The sequence below is a fragment of the Rhipicephalus microplus genome, chromosome 9 (assembly GCF_043290135.1).
Source record: "Rhipicephalus microplus isolate Deutch F79 chromosome 9, USDA_Rmic, whole genome shotgun sequence".
Taxonomy (NCBI): Eukaryota; Metazoa; Arthropoda; class Arachnida; order Ixodida; family Ixodidae; genus Rhipicephalus; species Rhipicephalus microplus.
The window spans coordinates 17643642-17666167 of record NC_134708.1 but is presented as its reverse complement, the minus strand read 5'-3'; the positions used below and the strand labels follow the sequence as shown (position 1 = coordinate 17666167).

The 22526-nt window shown below is 44.2% G+C and overlaps 2 protein-coding genes and 1 pseudogene across 7 annotated transcripts in view; 1 reads left to right on the top strand and 2 right to left on the bottom strand.

The window, feature by feature from the left end:
• Positions 1-20369, top strand: part of LOC119164898 (uncharacterized) — a 57079-nt gene extending 36710 nt beyond the window's left edge. For 2 of the 5 annotated variants that reach the window (XM_075873220.1, XM_075873219.1), the window contains 10 exons: positions 2740-2860; positions 3523-3644; positions 5651-5907; positions 6497-6648; positions 8693-8781; positions 8942-9074; positions 10998-11042; positions 11972-12017; positions 13444-13571; positions 17136-20369. In XM_075873220.1, coding sequence (XP_075729335.1) covers positions 2740-2860; positions 3523-3644; positions 5651-5907; positions 6497-6648; positions 8693-8781; positions 8942-9074; positions 10998-11042; positions 11972-12017; positions 13444-13571; positions 17136-17213 — 1171 coding nt within the window. In that variant the 3' untranslated portion in view covers positions 17214-20369. Of the gene's footprint in view, positions 1-2739; positions 2861-3522; positions 3645-5650; positions 5908-6496; positions 6649-8044; positions 8653-8692; positions 8782-8941; positions 9075-10997; positions 11043-11971; positions 12018-13443; positions 13572-17135 lie in introns of those variants that run through there. The other 3 variants (XM_075873223.1, XM_075873222.1, XM_075873224.1) reach the window with 3 other exon arrangements.
• LOC142771564 (uncharacterized) overlaps positions 1-22526 on the bottom strand; it is a 65038-nt gene that overhangs the window by 31436 nt on the left and 11076 nt on the right. The window lies entirely within an intron of this gene.
• Positions 14293-16770, bottom strand: LOC142771562 (uncharacterized; annotated as a pseudogene).

Sequence of the window (22526 nt, the reverse complement as noted above, 5' to 3'; positions counted from 1 at the left end):
ACTCCATGATCACACTGAGCTGGATCCCCGGAAACCCTAACAAGTGGAGTCATTTTGTAAGGCACAGAGTAACTGAAATAGCGCAAGTTACTGAAACAGCGCTATGGCGCTACTGCCCAAATGAAGACAACCCGGCGAATGTACTGACTAGAGGAATACAGATAAGGACTCTACGTGCACTTCGTTATTGGTGGTATGGACCTGAATGGTTGTCCCAGCCAAAAATCAAGCTGGCCTTCCCAACCTAACCAGTACACAACGATAAACGAAAAGGCAGAGATTGATACGCAACATGTATTTCTTCAAGCGTCATACAGGAACTTTCACCTGGTGATCGATATAAGGAAGCATAGCGACCTGCAGAAGCTCCTGCGCGTCACCGCCTGGGTCTTTCGCTTTGTGGGTCGATGCCGTGGACTTCAAACCTTGCTCAGCGAAACAATCTCGGCACTGGAGCTAAGCAAGTCTGAAATGTTTTCTGTCGGATATATTCAGCTGGAAGTATTCGCGAAGGATGTCGAACAACTGCAGCTTGGACACACTCTCCCAAAACAGTCTATGCTGATCGATTTTTACCCTTTCTTGAACCTAAATGGACAGCTTCGGCTTGGCGGATGACTCGAGAGAGTAGACGCCACATATGACGAAAAACATCCGGTCACACTGCCACAGAGACATCCTTTCACAGCTCTGGTAGTGACTGAGGCCCATTGCAGAGCTTTGAATGGTGGTGTGCTAAGCACTATGATGCAAATACGACAGCGGTATTGGATCATCCGCACTTGACGAGAAGTCAAGCGAATCATCAACAAATGCTTTCTCTGTTGAAGATACAATATGAAACCTGGGAACGTGCAATATGCGCCGATGCCTAAAGACCGTCTTCTCTCGTCATGGCCATTTGATGTAGTAGGATTGGACTTTGCAGGTCCACTGTATATAAAGCAACAGGAGCGACATGGTGACACATCGAAAGCTTATATCCTGCTGTTCACCTGTGCAATGACGAGAGCAGTACACCTTGAACTGATGAGTGCGATCTCGACCAGCGCCTTCTTGCTCGCAGAGGAGTACTCGCAACAATGTACTCGGAGAACGCTCTTGGCTTCAAGAGAGCGTCACGGGACCTCAGGAACATCTGGAGTGTCATGAACAGCTCTCCATTGGCATCTTTTCTGCTGACCTACCGCATATAATGGAAGTTTATCAAGCCAGGTGCACCTTGGTGGGGCGGCTGGTGGAGAGGCTTGTTCGAACAGTCAAGTCATCGTCACGCAAGATGATAAGAAAGAGCAAGCTCAGCACCGAACCAACTGAGACGATGCTACTAGAGGTAGAAGCAGTTGTTAATTCAAGACCACTGACACGTATAAGGATGCCAAAGAACCCTCTTTAATATGTCCAGCGCATTTTCTTGTTGGACATTCATTGTTAGCGCCTCCGGAGCACAGCAACAATGACTATGATGCTATCAGTGCTCAAGCTAATTGAAGAGACATCAGCAAGAAGTTGAGATACCAACACAAGATGATGGATGATATGTGGACGCGATGGAAAAAAGAGTATTTGTTAGAAATGCGGGCACTTCACCTATACCTAGCTCATCCCAGCAGCTGCCTCCGAGTAAATGACATGGTGATAATTGAAGAACCTGGCATTTCAAGAGGAGTTTGGCCCCTTGGGCGAATCACAGACGTTTACCCTGGACAAGGTGGTATAGTACGAGCTTGTCGAGTGAAAGCTCAAGATGGAAAGTTCTTCAGAAAACCAGTACAGAAATTGTACAGGCTGGAATTGAGCGACACTACGGAGGGCGGGAGTATGTTGGGGAAGAAAAGAAAAAAAACGTGTGCAGGCTAGCACTGCAAGAGAAGAAGTTGGAACCCAGAAATGGCGTTCGGTCTGGTTTCTTCGCCGATCTATAGTTTCCTTATCAGGGCTACTTGGCACTATACACAAATTAGTTTAACTAAATGGCATCACTTGTTCACACTTCAATTGATTTGCGTGCATTGCCAGTCAATTGTGGATTTGCCAGCTTCCAGCTTTCCAGTTGGAGCTGAAAAGCAAATGAATTGAGATTACCTGTAGAGTTATTACCACGAATCCAGTTGATCTAAAGTGAACATTAAATAGCAAAATGACTTTTTGTGTATTTGTAAAGTACGATTTCACAATCCCGAAAACGCCACTCTTGCCGCGACAGAATGCTCGGTATGCAAGAAAACGCGTGAAAAAAAAAAGAGCGGGCGGAGACACCGCATTGAGATTCCTGCTCCAAACATTGTGACATCATAGAATTCGACCGCATCTACTAGGCCCTACGTAGCTTCTAATCGATGAAAAGTACATTGTCATCTGTGGGCGCCATAGGCCTACATGTGAAGTTTCAGAAAATTTAGTTGAGCCAATGCCACGAACATACTAAAAATACATTTTGAAATTTCCGACGTCACGCTAGCAGATTTTGGCACGAAATTTAAAAATGAGACTTCAACCTTGATTTTTTTCGTTAATAACGGACCTATTATAGCGATACATGTGGTGTGGCATTGGAGCTCCCAGAGTGCACTTTGTCAATCTAAACCAAGTCATTGTTTCTTGTTAGTGTCCTTTTAAATTTGGTGCTACACCCATAAAACTTTAAGGCTAGCATTTCAACCTGCTATATTTTATTTAGCTGTGAGTTGACTGCATGATGTGGTGGGGGGACAGCATCATGTGACACCGTGCTTTCAGCAGGGTCCACTTCCTGCTTGACGGGTGTCGCACCGAGTCACCAGGGCATAATAGGAGCTACACCTGGTGTACATGTGACCGGCCAGGCATGTACGCACTGCTAGTTGGAGAGGAACCGAAGGTAGGCCGTGTGCAGATGCTTGCCAGTAGCTATTGTGTACTGTAGACTACTGTACTATAGTCTAGGGGTTCTCAAACAAGGAGTGGAGAGGGGGGGGGGGGTAAGTTGAGCTTTTATTGATACAGTTTTGAATTTATAATGCAGTATACGTAGAACATTCTTTCAATAGCGTTAGAAATCTATCTTTATAAGGAATTTTCGAATATAACGAACTTATTTTCGTGTAAAATACAACTGCATTATAATGACGTGCGAGCGTATTCTAGAAAAAAGGAGTAGCAGGTACTGATTGTTACAGTGTGTTTGGGCCAAATTTTGATTTTTTGAACTTGCAGTGAAGATTTCCAATGTTAAATGGCCCATATAATGTGAAGTTTTAGTTCCTGATCTTCTCCACATCCTGGTTGATTGCTGTCTTCCAATATTCTGTCATGTAAAAATGTTCCTTTGCTGACCATATTGAGCCTGCTGTATTGTGAGCAATTCAGTGTGCGATTTTGAAAGTGATGTTGCCTGGCTAACAAATGAATGTTGCAAGTTTGAAATGGTTCTGGGTACGAGCCTCAGCGACTAGAATCTGCCTTGTCGTTTCCACAGTTTTTGTGTTGCAGTTGAACCGACCAAAACCGAATTGCTAATTGCTGGTAACCACGCCCTTGCAGGCTGAATTGCTGGAAGGCCAAGTGACCGATGTAGTGGCTGGCTTAGGCTGCGGTGTATGCCTGGTGCTAGTGCTGCTCACACTAGCTGTGGTTCTGTTTCGGTGCTGCCGTCGATTGCGCAGGTGATCTTTTTTTTTCCCCATTTCCCCGTGCATCCTTTCACTTTTTTTAGACAGGTCAAATTGACAACCAGCTGTCTGTAGCACGAAGCGACAAAAACCCATGCGGATTTCTCAGAAAGAGAGTTTCTTAGTTGCCAAAAAAAGTCGTTCTGATTGCAAATCTTGCTTTCGTAACCCTTGCACCACCTTGAGGGATTCAGCAGAACTCGTTTGCAGTCACTTCTTTGTATACTTATGAGGCTCCGTATTTTCGTATAAATCTGATGAAATACAATAAGCACTCGCCGATAAAATTTTTGACAATTCGAATTTATCCCATGAACTCTAACACTGTTCTGCTTTTTATTGAAGAGGTATGTTTTAAGTGGTTATTGATACATCAGGCTTTTTTATGATATGAACTCTACCTCGCCAACAGTATCTCGTAGACCGCAACAATAGTGGACCAAGAGTTTGGTGGCTTGTCGAACACGGAGCTATAGACAATACCGTAAGTAGAAATTTTGGGAGCTCGAGACACCATTCATTGATATGTGGTCCTCTAGCGACGGTGGGGCACGCCAGACAATGTCGAATGTATGTACCCCGTAAAGTAGTACGATCCTGTAAACTGCTGCTGCAAAGTGGTTGATGCTTTCTCTGTGATACTGCAGGTTACAACTGGTGCAAAGGGAAATAGAACTGCAACGCCTTTTTTACTTCACCAGAGAAATGTCCTCTATGTGACGTCTAAGCAAAGTGTCAATAAAAACTATAATGGTTTTCCAAATTATGTATTGAACATCAGCGTCTGTGATCATTAGAGTATTGATCAAATGTTTGTCATAGATGTGGACGAATCTGCTCAGCGTTTGAAAGGGACAGGGCTCGCAAAAGAGTGAGTTATCGTTGATAGCAATAATGAGGCGGTTCCAACCTAAGTAGTACGTTTGTAGATCTCAAGTTGTCCAGAAAAGGGCCAGCAGTAGGCATGGGCAAATAGCAAATTTGAGGTTCGAAGTGAATAGTGATCAGGTTTAATAATTCTGAGTAATATAGTTTGAATAGTATACATCGCATATTATAAACAAAAATGAGCTTTTTTTTTCGTCATGACCCAGCTAACTTGCGAAATATTCTTACAAATTGAAACTAGGTATGTTCAAATGCCACTTTCTTGGGCTGAAGTGAAGTGGAAGCAACTTTGAATAGCATCAAGATTTGAATCGCAGTAGCGTGCAACTTGTACTCTTATAGTACAAAAAATGTACCGCATTTCGCAACTTGTAACGAAATGCGGTATATTTTAGAATTTACTATATCTAGCTCACATAAGTTCATATAAGAAGCTCTTAAACTTAAAAAATAATGAATCAAGGTGAAAGCACCATGACCTTGAAGTGTGACTTCGAGGCAGTGTGAATGTCTTTTGGATTGGTGGTTTCGCAGCACAGTGCGCCCACGCTGCAGTGAAACTATATGCGTTTTTTTTTCTCCGCCACATCCAAAACTCAAAAGAGACGAAGGCACCGACTACAGGTGCCTCCAAAGCAACACATTCACCCACGACGTACTATTGCGCCATATGAGGCTAACGTTGCATAGCTACAGCTGCCCTCACTGCAATAGGGCTGACACTCTGGCGCACCTCCTACTACAGTGCAAAATAAGTGTCCTAAGGCTACAAGCAGCAGCAACAGATGTGAACCCAGACCTTCCCGGTGAAGCGTGGGAGGCTGCGATCTTCCAGCCGAACCTGGTCGACCAGCGTCAACTCGTCGCTCGAGCTTGGCGGGCAGTCCAGGCTAGAGGGTTCTTAGAATAAGGGACCCTCCCACTGTCACTGACAAGCTTTACACAATAAATGTTTCTCTCTCTTTCTTTTTGGCAAGTGCTTTGAAATTTCGGTTAATTTAATTTTGGGTTAAGGTGAGTTGGGATTGCTGTAATAGTATTCGTTCGAATATTCGCCCTGGCCTCCTAGCCTGTCATTGTCGGCACGAATGGTTCTCTGCCCGCTTTTGCAGCCAGGGCTCTTGCTGCGGTCTGGACATGCTGCACGCCCAGGTGTGCGTGGCCCTGTGTGGTGCGTGCGTGGCATTGCTCCAGGGTGTGCAGGGAAGGCTGGCCCCCAGGGCGTACCCGTACGTCGTCTCGATCCTGCAACTGTGCCTGCTGGCGGCCTGCTGCCTGCAGCTCTGCGTTGCGCTCGTGCTGTACGTGCAGGTCGTGGACGCCCACACAGTGCATCATGCCGTGTTCAAGGTGGCCGCCCTGGGCTGGGGTAAGTCATCGACGCAGTTTGTCAGCGATCGTGGGAACGTTACTGGGAAACGGTTTCACGCCACGGAAACTGTTGGACAGCGAACCTGCAATGACGAAGGCCTTGCCTTCGGGACAGAAAGTTATCAACGTCATTATTTCGAGCATTATCATTTTGGATTATTCATGCATACGCAGCTCACTCCTGCCTATGACTGCATGTTGAACTTGGCCGTACTAACTTAAAAAAAGGGGGAAAAAAGAATAGTATTGTCATTATCATTTTGAGCATGATCATCATTGTGTTTCATATTTTCTAACATTAAAATGTGACAGAATAGCTGCATATGTGAACAATTCAATTTGAAGAAGCTTCTTTTTCTTTCGGGATATTTCGGTCTCTACAACCCATCTCCTTCTTTGTTGAAAACAAAACTTTGAAGGACAGTTTTATTAGATTACACCGATTCTCGGCAGGGGGATGGAGGGCTGCTGATTTAGGACAGCTTGTGACTACTACTGTTTTCGCTGACAGTGGTTGAAGCGAGCAGCAGTGAAATTAACCTCCATGTTGATTCCTGCTCGTCTACCTCTCGTTTTTTTGCTTGCAGCTGTGCCAGTGATTGTGGTGGGAGCCAACCTGGCTGCCCAGGTGCTGGAAGGCTTCCGCCTCGAAAGCTGGTGGCTGACGCTGTACACGCCCTCGGGACACCTGTCTAACTACTTCTGCGCCTACGTGGCCTCTCTCGCCATCATCACAGCTGTGAGCGCCGTCCACTTGCATTAACAGGACACGCAAAGGCATAGAGTTTCCTAAAATTGACTAGAGAAGACTCCGGCGCTGTGATCGTTCGGCGACCGTGGGAAAGATGGCTAGTACACGGATTTGCCTAGTCTTCGTGCTTACGAAATCTGAACACACTTGTGACTTTGTTTACAGCTGCATTTTGGTTTTGTTTCAACAAAAGAACACACCGTTGTGAGCTCTGTGACCCAATTCGAATTGGTGAGCCTAAAAGGATCAGGTGGTGAAGGTCAACGGCTGAACATTTGCCGACTGTTGTTTCGTGATAAAGCAGCTCCAAGCCATGCGAAGCCAAACGAAGATGAAAGTACAAAGACTAGGCAAATTTGTGTGCTACCCATCATTTCCATACTCGCTGAAGTGCCGTGCATTGCGGCTCCTGTAGACACTAGCGCCAGAGTTTCCTCTAGGATATTATAGGTAACTCTATGCACGAAGGAGCGTTGGGGAAAAGTATGCCGCATGTTTGATAGTTGCCGTTGAACACCTCTATAAGAGGCACTGACGTAAGAGAAACCAGTGTGTCTGCATTGAAGTAGTGGTTGATCATGAAATCAGAACGTAGTACTCTTTTTATGAGGGGACAAGAACTGCTCCTTGCTGCATGTCTCCTAAAGGAGTCCAACTATGGGTGCCAGCAGGTATTAGGGGGAGCGTGCAAACTCACGTTGCATCACTGCTGAAGGAAGTGGGATGTGCACTCATACCTCATTACAACAAAGTTGCATCTTACACGGAAATAAGTTTGTTATACCAGAAAATTCGTTATACAGTCGAACCCCTTCATAAAAGACACTCGTATAAGAGACAAATGGGTATAAGAGACACCAGTGTGCCTACAATAAAATACGGGTTGATAAGAAAATGGATACAAGATACCCTGCTTAAAAGAGACAAGAATTTCTGCCCAGAGCATGCCTTTTATAGAGGTGTTTCACTGTAATGGTATATTCCTAACACAATATTGCAAGACCGTTTTTCATTTACTTCGTTATAACTGATATTTGTTATATCTGAGTTCGCTATATCGAGGTTCGATGTATTGGTGTAGCTTGGGTGGAGGGCAAGTGCTGGTGCAGCTTAGGGGGATGGGGTGTTGCCCCTTTTGCCCCCTGCTGATACCCATGGGTTCCATTGTAGATAAAGCCCCAATTTTCGTCCTCCCCAGGGACAGCAAAGTTGTCTGAACAATGCCTTTACACTGTCTTGTAGGGCCCAAATCACCAAAGGCTTGTTTCGAGCCGTTTCAAGCCGGTGTAGGGTAGGAAACCAGAAGTGTGAATTGCAGTTAAGCTTTGTGCTTGTGATCTTCTGTTTATATCTCTCCATCCCTCTCTATGCATGTATCTGAAAGTGTGTACAGTCGGCATGAGAAGATTGGAGGCCACTACGTCTCAGAGAAGTCTGAATTTCTTAGCTACTTGTGACTATTTGGCTGAACAGCGCAGCATATGCTGTTAGTACATTTCAGAACAAGCTGGGAATCTAAATACGTAGAGGGCTGCCGGCTGAAGCAGGGAATATATTCTGCTTTTTCTTATGTTTCACGATCTTTGAACTTTCAATGCTTATTGCACATTTTTCATTTAGTGCCTAAGGCATACCGTAAAGTGTTGAGCGAGTGCTCCACCCCCAAATGGTGAAGGATAATCCGACCAGATTTGGGAGGGGTGCGCTTGCTCAATTCCAGACCGAAATTCAAGATGATGGCGAGGTAGCCACTAAAATTAAAGAGTGCCCATCTATGTTTCTTATGAAATGCTTTATCTATACAGCATTTTATGAAAAGATACGCATACAGTGTACCCGTTCTTGAGGTTCTTCTTACACAAGCAACGCTGGTCATCAGAAAAATACTGGCCGCAGAGGAGCAGAGATCATTGGCCCTCACTTCAGATCTCCCAAAAAAGGAAGGGAAGGGGGGCGCTTGTTCGGCATCTTACAGTGTCTGAATATGCTATAGCGTAAATATACACCTGTTTACATGCTAAGCATCTTTCAGCTTCATTTCTTGCTCTTCCTGACTGTGCGTGGAGAGCTGCGGCGTCAGCGGCTCATGGGCATTTCCAAGAAGCAGGCTTCCAGCAGCCGGTAAGTGCTCAGGGCTGCTTAACACCTTCGTCCCATTTCATTTGGTATCACTTGAAAAACAGGAGCATTAATCTGTCCTTGTTTGAAATGACCAGAATCCCATCGGCTGCATTAGTTGACAGAATTGTATAAATGACGCGCCACATTCGTTGTCACGCAGGTCAAGCGTTCTGACGGGTTCCATGCTGGTGCTGGTGGCACTGCTGGTGGTGTCACTGACAAGCATCTTGTACATCAACATGGAGGGCTCCCGTCTGCGCTCCTACATGCTTGCCACCACCCTGGGCCTTCTGGTCAGTGGTGGCCGTACGACTATCTCTGCATTGCTGATTGATCCTTTCAGTGTCTCTTGAACTATCAATGAAGAAAAAAAAAAAGGGACATTGCCAAGGCGCCCGTTTCCATTTGGTGTTTTAAGCAGTCGGCACATTCAGTTAGCTCTAGAAATGCATTCTAAATATTCTATCTGTTTTATAAAAAACCAAAAAGAAAAAAATTCACGAAGTAGAAGACAAAGTTGAGTTTCCTGCAGTCTGTTTGGCTGGTGGTATTGCAATGAAAAGTGATATGGCACTGCAGTGCCATCTGTGCATGACAGAGATAACTAGGCAGATAGCTCAGAAAATCTTCTTTGGGGGCGCACATGTCGTCCATTCATGCATCTCACGTGGTGTGGTTGTGCTCGGTAAAGCACGCAATACAGGCCATAACGAGAGGCTGGCAATGCCCAAAAATGGATTAAAACGAATGAAGGCCTATAATAATCAAATTAACAGAAATAACTAAGAAGTAATAACAGTAATTGAGTGATAATTGCTAAACACATTTTGGGAATATGCCCAGCGCAACAGAGAGTGCCACCGTCTCGTCGAGCCAGCGAATTCTCTCTTCGTTGGCGCTTCACCGCTACGTCTGAAGGCGACCTGATGGAACTCGCTGCAGATGACGCATATTTCAACTGCTGTAACGAGTATAGTGCACATGTCGCACACCGAGTTCGGGAATCTCTCTAACAGGACGCTACTCATGCCGGGGAAACCCTACATGCCTATGTCAAACATTGGCGTCTTCGATGCTTTGGTAAACAAAGCGGGGGGAATTCTACACATGGGATTCGCTGGCCGCCTGTGCTATGCACTTTCTCAGGTTGCACGGGGTAGAGCTGTCATAATGCTTTTTTAGAGGGATTCAAATATTGTCCTATCGACGGCTTTCAATGGTACAAATGTCCATGTGAAATGTGTCATTAGGCTGAGCTACAGAAGGTATAAAGGGTTGAATACACTCAAAAGTCGATATAACGAAACCGGATACAACGAAATATCGGTTATAACGAAGTAAATAAAAAATTGTCTTGCAGTAAATACAATGTTAGGAATATACCTTTACAATGAATTTTCGGATATAACTAACTTATCTTCATGCAAGATGCATTTTTTTTATAATTAGGTTTAAGTATACTTTGTATAGACCGGATACTTTGTGCAGACTTTGTATAGACTGAGTGCTTTGTGTAGACTTTGCATATACTGTATAATCAGCGCATCGACGAACCCTACATAAATATACTGAAAGAAATCTACAGCAGATCCACAGCCACCATAGTTCTCCATAAATAAAGTGACAGAATCCCAATAAAGAAGGGTGTAAGGCAGGGAGACACGATCTCTCCAATGCTATTCACAGCGTGTTTACAGGAGGTTTTCAGGGCCCTAGATTGGGAAGAGTTAGGTTTACGAGTTATTGGAAAGTGTTTTAGTAACCTGCGATTCGCTGATGACATTGCCTTGGTGAGTAACTCGGGAAACAAATTACAGCTCATGATTTACTGAACTGGACACGAAAAGTAGAAGAGTAGGTCTGAATGGGCCGGGCACGTAGCACGTAGACAAGATAACCATTGGTTATTAAGGGTAACTGACTGGATTCCCAGACAAGGCAAATGCACAAACGGGAGACAGAAAGTTAGGTGGCCCGATGAGATTAAAAAGTTGCTAGTGTAACGTGGCAGCAGAAAGCACAAGACCGGGTTTATTGGCGGATGATGGGAGAGGCTTTTGCCCTACAGTGGGCGTAGTCAGGCTGCTGCTGCTGCTGATGATTAGACTGACGCACATCGTCTTTACAGAGATCATCCTTCCATATTTCTTCGTAACTGCGTCTCACAGACCCTTCCAGCTTGTCTGGAGGTGTAATTCTCATGTTTTGAATTACAGGGCTTGCTGGTGTTCTTCTTGTACGTGGTGGCAGCCAGGGAAAAGGTAAATAATTTTTTTGCCCACTTTGACCGCTTTCACATTGGCTAAACTTAGTGATTTCCTGAGAGCAAGTTTACTTTGCTGAGGTAAAGGACCTTCATGACAATGCGCTGCTACACCAGTGTCAAAAGTCATTCATGATCTGTGGCAGTGTCCATAGATAAATCAGTTGGCACATTCTATATATATGTTATCTCTGGTGAAACTACGCTGCGTTACAGTTAAATGTGTTATTGGTGATGCTTGTGGTGGCATTAAGGTGATTGTAAAATCTGAAACCGCAAGAACTGTGTTTAAGTAAACCGAGCAGACAGCGGTGACCGCGAAGGAAGGGTCGGACTGCTGCTGAGACGATTCCTCGTCCTCGTTCTTGGCCTCGAAGATCTGAGAGAGACGAGAAAGGGGGTGGGACTGGTCAAAACGTTACACCGGGCTGATTTGGTTGCTTAAATTAACATCTGCACCTTTGTAGAACGCATTAGAATATGCACTGGCCAACCTGGCTGCAATGATGGAGAGCGTGGAAAATGTTTTGTGCGTTTATCCCAAAGAAGGGCTAAAGACTGGTTGCCCAAGTGCACACGTTTCCACAACAACTGTGCAGCTCTTGCTTCTCAAGACTTGTGCAAATGAAAGAAAAAATTTTTTTCCCTGAGCGTTTCTCACTGTACATCTTATTCACAAAATGTGTTATCAGTGTGGTGCATAGGCTCAAAATATTGTGTTTTGCGCCTCTCGACATTCTGTTGTACTCGACATTCTTCAAGTGCCACAACTAAGCAAATTCAAATAATGTTCTCACTGGCCAGTGAATTTCTCAGCTGTTCAACCTTTCCCTCCGAAAATGTGCAAGTGACACTTTAGGCAATGTGGACTCTTTTCAATGTGGTGCAATTACGGTGCCAAGTTGTACTGTTGCCCTCTCTCTTCAGCAGCCACCATCGCCAAGCCTGACAACCAGGGGTAACGCCACCAAAGGTATATTCTCGTGTCTACTTTCTTCTTTGCCCACTCTGCCCCTTTTCAGTTGTTAGCCGGCATTTCTGTTGTCCTGACTTCTCTCCCTTGTGCCCATGTTTGCGTGCCTGCCATCTTTTATCACAATTCCCTCGGACAGGTAAACATTAGGAAGACAACAAATTGTTCACATTTGTCTGTGACCTTGGAGAGAGTGCAGTTACAAGAGAGAAAAAACAGTGAAATGTTATTTGAGCTTGAAGTTAATTATCACTACAGTTTTGCTTATTTAGTAATTAGTCTGCTGTACTACCAATGGCTGGAACTGCCATAAAACAAAATTGCTTGGTAGAAGCAAGCACTGATGTACTATACTCTGTTACAACCTAAGAAAATATGCCAGCTCCGCCTGCAGACGCCCCGCCGCGGTGGTCTAGTGGCTAAGGTACTCGGCTGCTGACCTGCAGGTCGCGGGATCAAATCCCGGCTGCGGCAGCTGCATTTCCGATGGAGGCGGAAATGTTGTAGGCCCGTGTGCTCAGATTTGGGTGTACGTTAAAGGACCCCAGGTGGTCGAAATTTCCGGAGCCCTCCACTACGGCGTCTCTCATAATCATATGGTGGTTTTGGGTCGTTAAACCCCACATATCAATCAATCAAATCCGCCTGCAGAACCACTGTGCCTGCCCTTCAGGTCTCCACTCAAGCCGTAACTACGAAACTACTAGCCAGTCTCTGCTCGAATCGTAACTACTTTTTCACGCACAATGTAAATACTACACATATTAAGAGTTGAAGGTTTGTCGTTACTGCCTAAAACGTCAGGTTTGGCTGAGAACCGATGCCAGATTCCCTGATGAAATTTACCAGGACGTTCGAGTTTTCAACCTAAAACCAGGGACATGATGAACGTGGGAGAGTCGGTCAGTTTCGTATGTCACGAACATCATCAAGTGCTGTTGTATGGATTTTTTTTTGTGTGTTTACGTAAATTCCCTGTGAGAGAAACAGTAATGTCAGTGGGCGGAGCCAACTTTTTTTTTCTCAGGGTGTAATCAAGTATAGTTGACTCTTGTTAAACGCAACATAATGCTCCTCTAAAATATGTTTCGTTCAAAAAGAGTTTGATTTTCTGAGAGATGAACTGGGTTGCAGCATTCACGTATGAAGCCAATCATACGAAAAGCAATTCTGCTTAAGAAATTTCTGTCAATAAGTCTGCTGTAATATTGCATGACTTGGGTTGGTTTAGCACATATTCGCTCTACTGTTTTAGATTTTTTTTTAATCTTACTTTAACGCATGAAAACGATGCACAAATACTATGTGCTCAGCAAGCGGCAGCAGCTTTGAGATATTGCAAGACGTCCATAAGTTTTGATGCTGAACAATTTCGACGTGTCTTTTTATAGAAGCTAACCATCTGGTGTCGCAATGGTGTTTGCAGGCATAGCAGGTCCAACCGTTCTGGCGACCGTGATGGGTCGTGACGAATCGGAGGGTCTGCTGGCTCAGGGAAACGCTGGGCTAGATCTGCCGCGGTTAGAGGAGAGCCCCCATGGATCGCGCTCACAGGTGAGATCTCCCTCCCCTTACGAGTGTACAGTGGTCTTGCATGATGACAGACAAAGCAAGTTGAACGAACTTTAAAGAAACAGTGAACAGTCAGACTGAGTTTAGGTTAGTAAGATACTAAGCAATGGAGGAGCAGGAATAAAGGGGTTAAACCCCCCTTCTCACAAAATAAAGCTTTATGGCTGCGCCTCTGATATTAAGGGGAGATGCTACTCGAAAAAGGTTTTTTTTTATTTCATAACCCAGCTCCTTGAAATTTTAGGTGTTAGTAAAGCTTGCAGTGCTGATTTCATAACTGCAATTATTTTTTTGATAGCTATAGTAGTTCCGGAGTTACTACAACTTTGATATCAAAATATAGTGTTTTTTGTGCACATAATAAAGCTTACTAAAAATTTTCACACAGAATTGCAAAATGGCTCATTCTGCTGCACTTGAGCAGTACAATACAGAAAAGTACCTCAAACAGAAAATTTATTTGCTAAATTAAAAAAGAAAAATTAAAAGTACTAAATGCATATTTTACATCTCTCTATCAGTGTATCAAGTTGTGTAACAAAAAATCTGTGATGTATAATGCAACCTAAAGTAGATACTTGTATTCTAGAGTGGCTGATTAAGCTCTGTGCAAAATTTCATCAAGATAGGACTATTTTATGCCTAAAAAAGATTGTGCACAAGATGAGAGAATTACCTCAAAATGGAAATCGAGAAAAATGCATTTGAAAGTTGTAAATATGTTTACTCATGATTACACAGTGCGATTTGCACAAAACTTGGTGATATCATAGAAGGGACACAGCTAGAGCACCTAAAATTGTCCTGCTCCATATGTGGATCCTTCTCGCCGCTTGAGAAGGGAGTCATCAAGGCGCGCTTTCTTTGCCACGTTCCGCCGATGGGCCCTTGCCTCGGCTGTTTCACACGCAGACATTCTTTCGATTCTCCTCTGGTCGCGGGATTGGCCCAGGGTGATCAGTTGATCTGGTGGGACTACACCAAGCTCCTCTAGCACGTGTTCAAAGCTTGAATGTCCTTTATTGAACCACAACACGGCCATAGCAGCTGCAGTTTCCACTGTTGTCCGGGAGGCAAACTTAGTCTTCGGACACAACAACCAGATTTTGCTGTTCAAAGATTCTGCAGCGTTTTGGGTCTTCCCTTGGATACAACGCACCAGCAACTTTTCATCTGTGAGCCGCTTGTAAATGGGAAGCACAGCCAATCCTTGAGCCTTGGTCAAGATTGGTGTGTGGTCGGGTGGGGCCTCCCCAAGCGCTTCGGCTCGCCTATGCTTGCACCAGGAAGTCGCCCCTTCTGGACAGTATCGTTGGCTGCCTGCTGTGTTGCTCGATGATGCATGGAAATATGAGGCCCAGATGGCACGATGCATTTTCAGAATATCACCTCTGTTGTTTGTGATTGCAATACGGTTGTAGTTCTGCAGCTTCTGAATTGTGCCATCTGTCAGCTTTTCCCCTCGTGGAAGTCGTGTTGGCAGTTTCCGAAGTGCAGTGCCTAGACGCTTGGCCACATGGTTTGTGCACTCCTCCTTGTCCACAACAGCTTCACCATATACCTTGGCCTCAGCGACAGCGGTATAAGCTTTGCTGTCCCCATCACTGAGGAACTTGGTGAAGCGCAATGGTGTTGTGTATGAGGATGTCCTGCCCCATATACGCAAAGCTGCCTAAGTCTCCATGGCATGAGAGGAGCACTCTGTATTTTTTTCGCAGACAGGTGTGTGGAATGCTTGCCATATTTCTTCCTCATCACCCAAGTCCTGGTGCCGGCTACAGGCAAGGCAGTAATTCGATAGCACTTCAAAATCTAGGCACAAACCAGTGTCCACAGACACAGCAGTGCCGATGCCATTGTGGCTCTTGTGCCCTCTTTTTTGCCATGTGCCATCATACATGACAGCAACATCAGCCCCATCCACTTTCTCTTTAGTTATCATCCGCGCTTTCGCCAGGTTTTCTTGCACAGCTTTGGTAGCTGCAGCATGAACTTTTTTGCCGATTGCAATAAAAGTCTTATGATGCATAGGTATTGGCAGTCCAAGAATAGCGCAAAAACGCGACAGCTGTTCATGCCCAATGCCTATTGCACGCGCAGCCACAACTACCTTCACATTGACAGCGAAGCTGTCGCGCGAGCTGCCGCTTCGGTAGCTCCAGTCATCACCGGCATCGGTGGGCTGTCTTTCCGGCAGAACACGCCGCGAACTATGCGCGGCAGAAACCACTGACTCAGGACACTCACTGTTATCACAGTGCAGCTCGAGGAACGAAGAGAGGCCCTTACGTTTACTTGCGGTGTCGCGAACGACGAGTCCAGCGGTGTGGCATGTTGGACAAACAGCACGGCTTACCATCGATGTCAGTGCGCCGATGTCACAAAATACTCCGCTCACAGAGCCACAAACACTCTTCGTTCTTTCGCTTTCGAACTGTTCAATCTTTTTTTCTGATGCGCTGATGAACTTGATCGCGGCGTCGATTTCGTCAAAGTTCCCGCAAGCCGCCGTATCCCCGCTGCCTTGATTAGGCCTAGTGGCCCGCGGCTCGCATTCTTCTACCGCTGCTTTGCGCTTCGGTTTACGTCGACGCCCTTGGTACTTGTTCTTGCTTGCAAACTTTCGTGCTCGGAAGTCTCGCTTCTTCGAGTTATCCATGGTGAACTCGGAAAAACATAGAAACGCACGGCAACTGCCGATCGTCGCAAGCGCTCAGCGAGCGAGGCCGATCAGATGTAGCCAATGGCGGCCTCGGTAGCGTACCATGTGACCGGTAGAGATGCGCGAAGCGGCTGCAGCTTGGCTGTAAACCGACTTGGAAACGACTGTTTTGTGAAATTCCTCACTAAAATACGAAACTAGGGGGACGCCTGTACACTAGAAGGAGCCTTGATCTACACCACCGAACAAACCCCGATGGCGGACGTCATCGTGTTGCCGAGTGGCGGATTTTCAAAAATAGCCGTCGGATGCGTGAATTCGCGACTTCGGCAGCTACCTTCACTAGCGCAGATCGACTTTTTACCACTTTCTTGTTTGAATTCAGCTATGACCTTTGGGGAAATGATAGTTGAATGATCAAAAGTGATTTTAGAAGCAATATCTCAAAAGTGGAAATTTTCGCAAAAAACGCGATTTTTCGACCCGCATCTCCCCTTAAAACAGCAGTCGATTAGTGTCGCATTAAGAGGCACAATACACAATCTTTCGAGCTTATGCACCACACTGATAACACAAGAACAGTTCATTTCGTGAATAAGATGTATAGTGAGAAACGCTCAGGGGAAAAAATGTTTTCTTTCATTTGCACAAGTCTTGAGAAGCAAGAGCTGCACGGTTGTCGTGGAAAAGTGTGCGCTTGGGCAACCAGTCTTTAGCCCTTCTTTGGGATAAACGCACAACACATTTTCCACGCTCTCCATCATTGCAGCCAGGTTGGCCAGGGCATATTCTAATGCGTTCTACGATGGTGCAGATGTTAAAGCAACCAAATCAGCCCGGTGTAACATTTTGACCATTCCCACCCCCTTTCTCGTCTCTCTCAGATCTTCGAGGCCAAGAACGAGGACGAGGAATCATCTCAGCAGCAGTCCGACCCTTCCTTCACGGTCACCGCTGTCTGATTTGCCGTCCGCCAAGCGTGCGTGTGTGTGTGTGTCTGTGCCAGCCGTCACCGCGGCCATCGAACAAAGGAACAAAAGAAGGAAAGAAGGAACACTCAGTGCACAGGAGTGTCCTTCCCACAAATAAGCCACTTTCTTTGATCACTCCATCATCGTAAAGCATTACACCAGAAGGTCCATTTGCTCACACCATTCACCAATAACACTGCAGTCTTTGTCGACTGCCGCATTATGCATTTGCTGCGTCTTTTAGAGCAGTGCGTGGAGCTCCCCATTTTCGCTCGTCAGTGCCCCGACTATATTTACATTTTTGGGGTGTTTCCTTTGTTTGTTTAGGCTGTGACAATAATTGCCATTGATTGAGAATATCAATGTTAAGCAGCCTTGGTTGCTTTAGTGTCAGCAATGTTGCGTGCATGTGCGAGTGTGACTTAGAGGACAGGGGCCGTCACGCGATGCTTTGCAAGGAAGGTGAATGGGGGAGGTTAGGATACACCTCAAAATGTTAAAGAGCGTTTAGAGCATGGGCAGAACACCGACACAGTTGCACATTGCAGAAAGACGTCTCCGGATATCTTTAAGCGTGCTGTAGTGGTGCACTGCCTTAAAAACAGGTACTTTTGATTTACTTGTAAGATAGAGTTTTTAGTAACTGTTTTTATCTTCATGTCTTCGTTCCAGGTTTTATATGTACATTTATGCCAAGAGCAGGCCTCTTATTTTTTTTTTTTTGAAAACCATTTCTTTCACTTGAAAGCTTACTTAAGATCACAGGTCAGATCTGCAAATTCTTGTTGATATTTTTAAGTGATGCACATTTTTAAACTTCTCAAGTGTTTCCACAATTTCACTAATTTAGGCCAAGTTTTTACTATGTTTACACACCTCTCACAGAACTGAAACCGATTCAAGGCTTAATTTTATCATTAAGGGTGAGCACCTAGCGCACAAAATGCAAAATTTCATTTTAAAGTGGACTTAACCTTTTCCATTGCCGCACAGTTCATGATTCATCTGATTTTATTAGCAATTAGTGGTCATTATGCGCGTTGACAATACACTATTGACAACCACTAGTCTTCATCGTTCGGCCACCTAATGCAGTTGTCAGTTTGGCCAGCAGAGTAGGTGACTGTGTCAGTGTTCCTTCCGGAATTCTGTCTCATCTGATAACTCCTCATTCATGAAGGGAAAAAAAAACGTAAATTTAGGTAACGCTCAACTTAATCCCAACTACCACAGTCATGGCTTGTGTAAAAATATAAGGCGGCTGCGTTGTCGTACGCAACACAACTTGCCACTGCGGGGCCACCACTTTTGTGCTCACACTTGCGCATGCTTTACGTAAATCACCGTCGAAGTTTTCCACCACCTTTACTTGTATTGTCTGTAGTGACTGTTGTTCACTGACAGTCGTGTGCATTCAATTCACAAGTTGCCGGTAGGCACCGGAAACATCTCCACGTTGCTCATCACCTTTTTGGCACAACTTGTCACAAGTTGTCACATCTTGTCACTTTGTAAGGCTTCACGAGTGCCATGCACCAACATAAGCAATCCTTCAGTCAAAGCGCTTGTCATTGACTGCTGCGTGGTTTGAAACACGTTTTCATTTGTTCACATCTCGAGAAACCGTTGGTTTCAATTCATTTCACTTTGACACACTTTTCTGCTCTGGCACTGATGCTGTTTTGAGAAGCGTGGTTGTTGGCCTTGCAGATTGTTGGCCATGTTTTCCATGGTGCTTCTTGAAGAAATGTGATAGTTGAAAGCGGACGTCTCAGATTACTATGTATAAGAAGCTGTGAGGAGTCATTTTTCAATACCCGAAAGTAGCCCCCAGCAACTCGACAACCGCTTTGACTGGAAGCAATTTTATGTCTCCTTAGTCCCCCAAGTGGGCCTGTCTCGTCACAGTGCAAGTTAGCTTCGTTGTATTTATTATTATGCTACCGCGTTATTTATTTAAGACATCTGCAAACCACAGATGCCCATTGTATTCACATTGTTCTCGCCAATTTTTAACGTGTACTGTGATGCTTTGAAAAAAAAAAAAATCCACGACGACATCCAACATGTTGCCACTTGCTGTGCGGTATGCGAGTTTTCAAAGAGGCTTCAAGCGTTTTTATTTACGCTTCAAGCTTGTCCTTGCTGCCAATGGACGTAACATTGGCTTTGAATGTTTTTTAGAGGACCTACCTGTTGTGTTCTGTGCTATGCTGTGCAATGAACTGTTTCGAAATTTAAATTTTTCTCGGCTCAGGGAACGCATTGGTTGCAACTCGCTATCCTGTATGGCCCACTCATACAAGGAACACTCCTTTAAATGCCATTGCCTCGCTACAAAAAAAGTTGCGTATGAACACTGGTAACATTGTACGATGTTCTCCCATGCTTTCCATATAATTTTTATGGAGTATATGTGGATTTCACATAAACACAGCTTAATTTGTTTGAATTATATGAAAAATGTGAAAATAATTTGACTGCATATGTAGCTATGCAGAATAGAGATTATACTAGAATGGAGGTGTAATGCCTGTTTTGCTAATATGACCCATCAATTTTTCCTTAAGCTAAAATGGACTTGTTCCATTTATTGTTGATTTTATTATTAAATGAGTGTGTCTATTAAGACTGTTTCATATTGTATTAGGACACTGCTTTACTCATTAGAGTAACTGTGTGTTTGTCTTCCAAAAGCTGGAAGCACATGTATTGTGCGTGTTGTGCGACCATTATTTTAAAAACGTGACTGTTTTAACGTGTTGTTGTTTTCCCTGGTAGAGTATGCAAAAGGGATAAGTTGAGTTCAAGGGTGTGTTTTTAGGTAGAGCATTTCTTTGATGATTTTAGCTGTCACTTTTGCCATGTTTTAGCGGGCGTGTTTATGTGCCGGACCACAACAACCCTGAGCAATGCATTTTTGTTTGTTTCGGAGCCTGAACATTCATACAGTGTACGTGTGTGTGTGATCAGTTGTGCAATGTTGGTGGGCTGCCAACCGTTCCACTTTAGTTTTTGTGACGTGAACAATCCTTTTACGGCTGCTGTGGCTCAGCTGGAAAAAAAGTATGTCTAGTCATGTTATGGATGCAAATTCATTTTTAAAACTTTTTTTACAACGATCAATAAACATTGGTTGACAATGAAGCAGTGGTGTGTTTTATTCTAAACTCCACAAACTGTAGGATACGTCGTAATGCCCAACTATTTAAATTATGTGGAGTTTGAGCTAGTGAAGCACACTCAAACCTCGTTATGACAAACTCGCATCTGCCATGAAAATAGTTCGTTATATGCAGAAATTTGTTATAAATGATTATTTGTAACACAATGTCAGAGCTATTGGTAGTTTGTTTCATTATGACCAATAATTTGTTATACCCAAATTCATTATATCGAGGTTTGAACGTAGCAGCAGATTTTTCAAGTGCAGTCTTGTCAACTGTAGCTGCCAGCATTATGAGAATGAAGGAAATGACGTGCTGTACTTTAAAAAAAAATGTTAACCGATCGGACAATTTTAGGTTAGATGCCTGAAAAATTAAAAGTTTGTGGCAAGGAAAGTCATAAATAATGATGTAAAAATAATAACAATGAATGCTTTTATTCTAGGAACTGCAGAACTGAAAAATACACGGTGACAATATAAATTCTTACGACCTTGTACATTTTTACTCTGGCAGTGCAACAACGAAAAGTAAAAGAATGGAATTTATAGTAAGTAGCGCAGTAATGAATACGATTAAAGTCAAACTCATCATTTCATTCAACATGAAAAGTTGCCCAATAAACTGCATACCAATTCAATTTTAAGCACCAGATCGAGAAGATTAAAAGGAAGAAATGTAATAATTCATGGCTAGCTGCAAAATTATGTGGAGCAACCACGAGAATATAGGGTTGGGCAAATAGTAAGTTTGAGGTTCAAAGCGAATAGCAACTTGGTCGACTGATTTCGAATAGAATAATCTGATTAGCATAGATGACACATTGGTAATAAAAGTTAGCGTTTTTGCCTTGTTCCCACTAGCTTGCACAATATTTTTAAAAAATGGAATGAAACAAGTGTGGATGTCTCTTCTTTGGTTCAATGTGATAACGTAGCAACATTGAGTAGCAGCAAGATCTATATAGCAAGAGGGTGCTAGTTATAACTGGTACACTATGTTAAATTTTAATAGGGAGTTTTCGAATAGCGTACGCTAAGTTAGCGGCATTGCGGTCACCCGCTAATTTCAGTCACTCAACGGGAGCCCGCAAGTGGTTAGTGCACGACGCATGCGTAGTGGCGCAAAACGCTAATGCAATACTTTGCGATTGCTATTCGAAAGCACCCTAATAATATGGTTAGCACACATAAGTCTGTATGACACGCTTTTAAACCTTAAAAAAAAAATCAACGCTAGAAGTAGAGGTAATTCTTAAATTTAACCTTTAAGCGTGGCTTCGTGGCAATGCGAAATTCTCCAGGATGGGCAATTTCATGACATAGCACCTGCTGCGGCAAAGCAGCCTGTAGAGAGGTATTCAATGTGGTCAAATATGAACATCTAAGACGCTAATATTATCAACAGCAGTGCTCTACTAATCGAGTAATTAAGATAAATGTACGACACCATCTGCGCCATGAGTGGGATATTTTGCAACGATCCTGATGACGTCTAAAGTCCCGAGTGCGAATATTAACTAGTAATCAAACCAGTTACAATAATAGTAAAAGAACCCTCTGTGCATTACAACACGCAAGAAAATGCTGCTTGTGTGTTAACGTTTGGTTAATAGAAAAAGAACCGCTGCGTTACCACGAGGAGTCGCGCGAGTGGTTCAACAGTATCGTTTTTGGCAAACTGCACTTCGCTCAAGGGGTCGCCTCTCAGACTCTGTGGTAGTTTCGATATCGCTTACGGCTGCGTGTTCTTTGTGCGCTAACGCAAGTCACTGTGACAGAAAGATTGACAAAATGCCACGTGCATGTGATGATGCCGGATGCCCGAATGATGTACGCCGCTGGAGCTCGTGCTGAAAAAGCATGGTTGGTCCTTTTGTCATAATAGTCGGCATAACACTAAATTGAAAAGCATCCTCACAGATGTGTTTGACTGGTTATTGTGCATTGAAATATAACAGCTTGTAGCATAAAGGCCTGACCACAGTACACGTACCTGTCGCAGCGCATCAGTACGTGCACTGCATGGCTTTCCTGATGCAGCGCCGCGCCCTTTTCCTATGAAAAGAGAGGGCGCGCAACATCGTGTAGCCACGCCCCCTCTCTCTTCTTTGGGAGAGGGCATTCCACCACGTCAA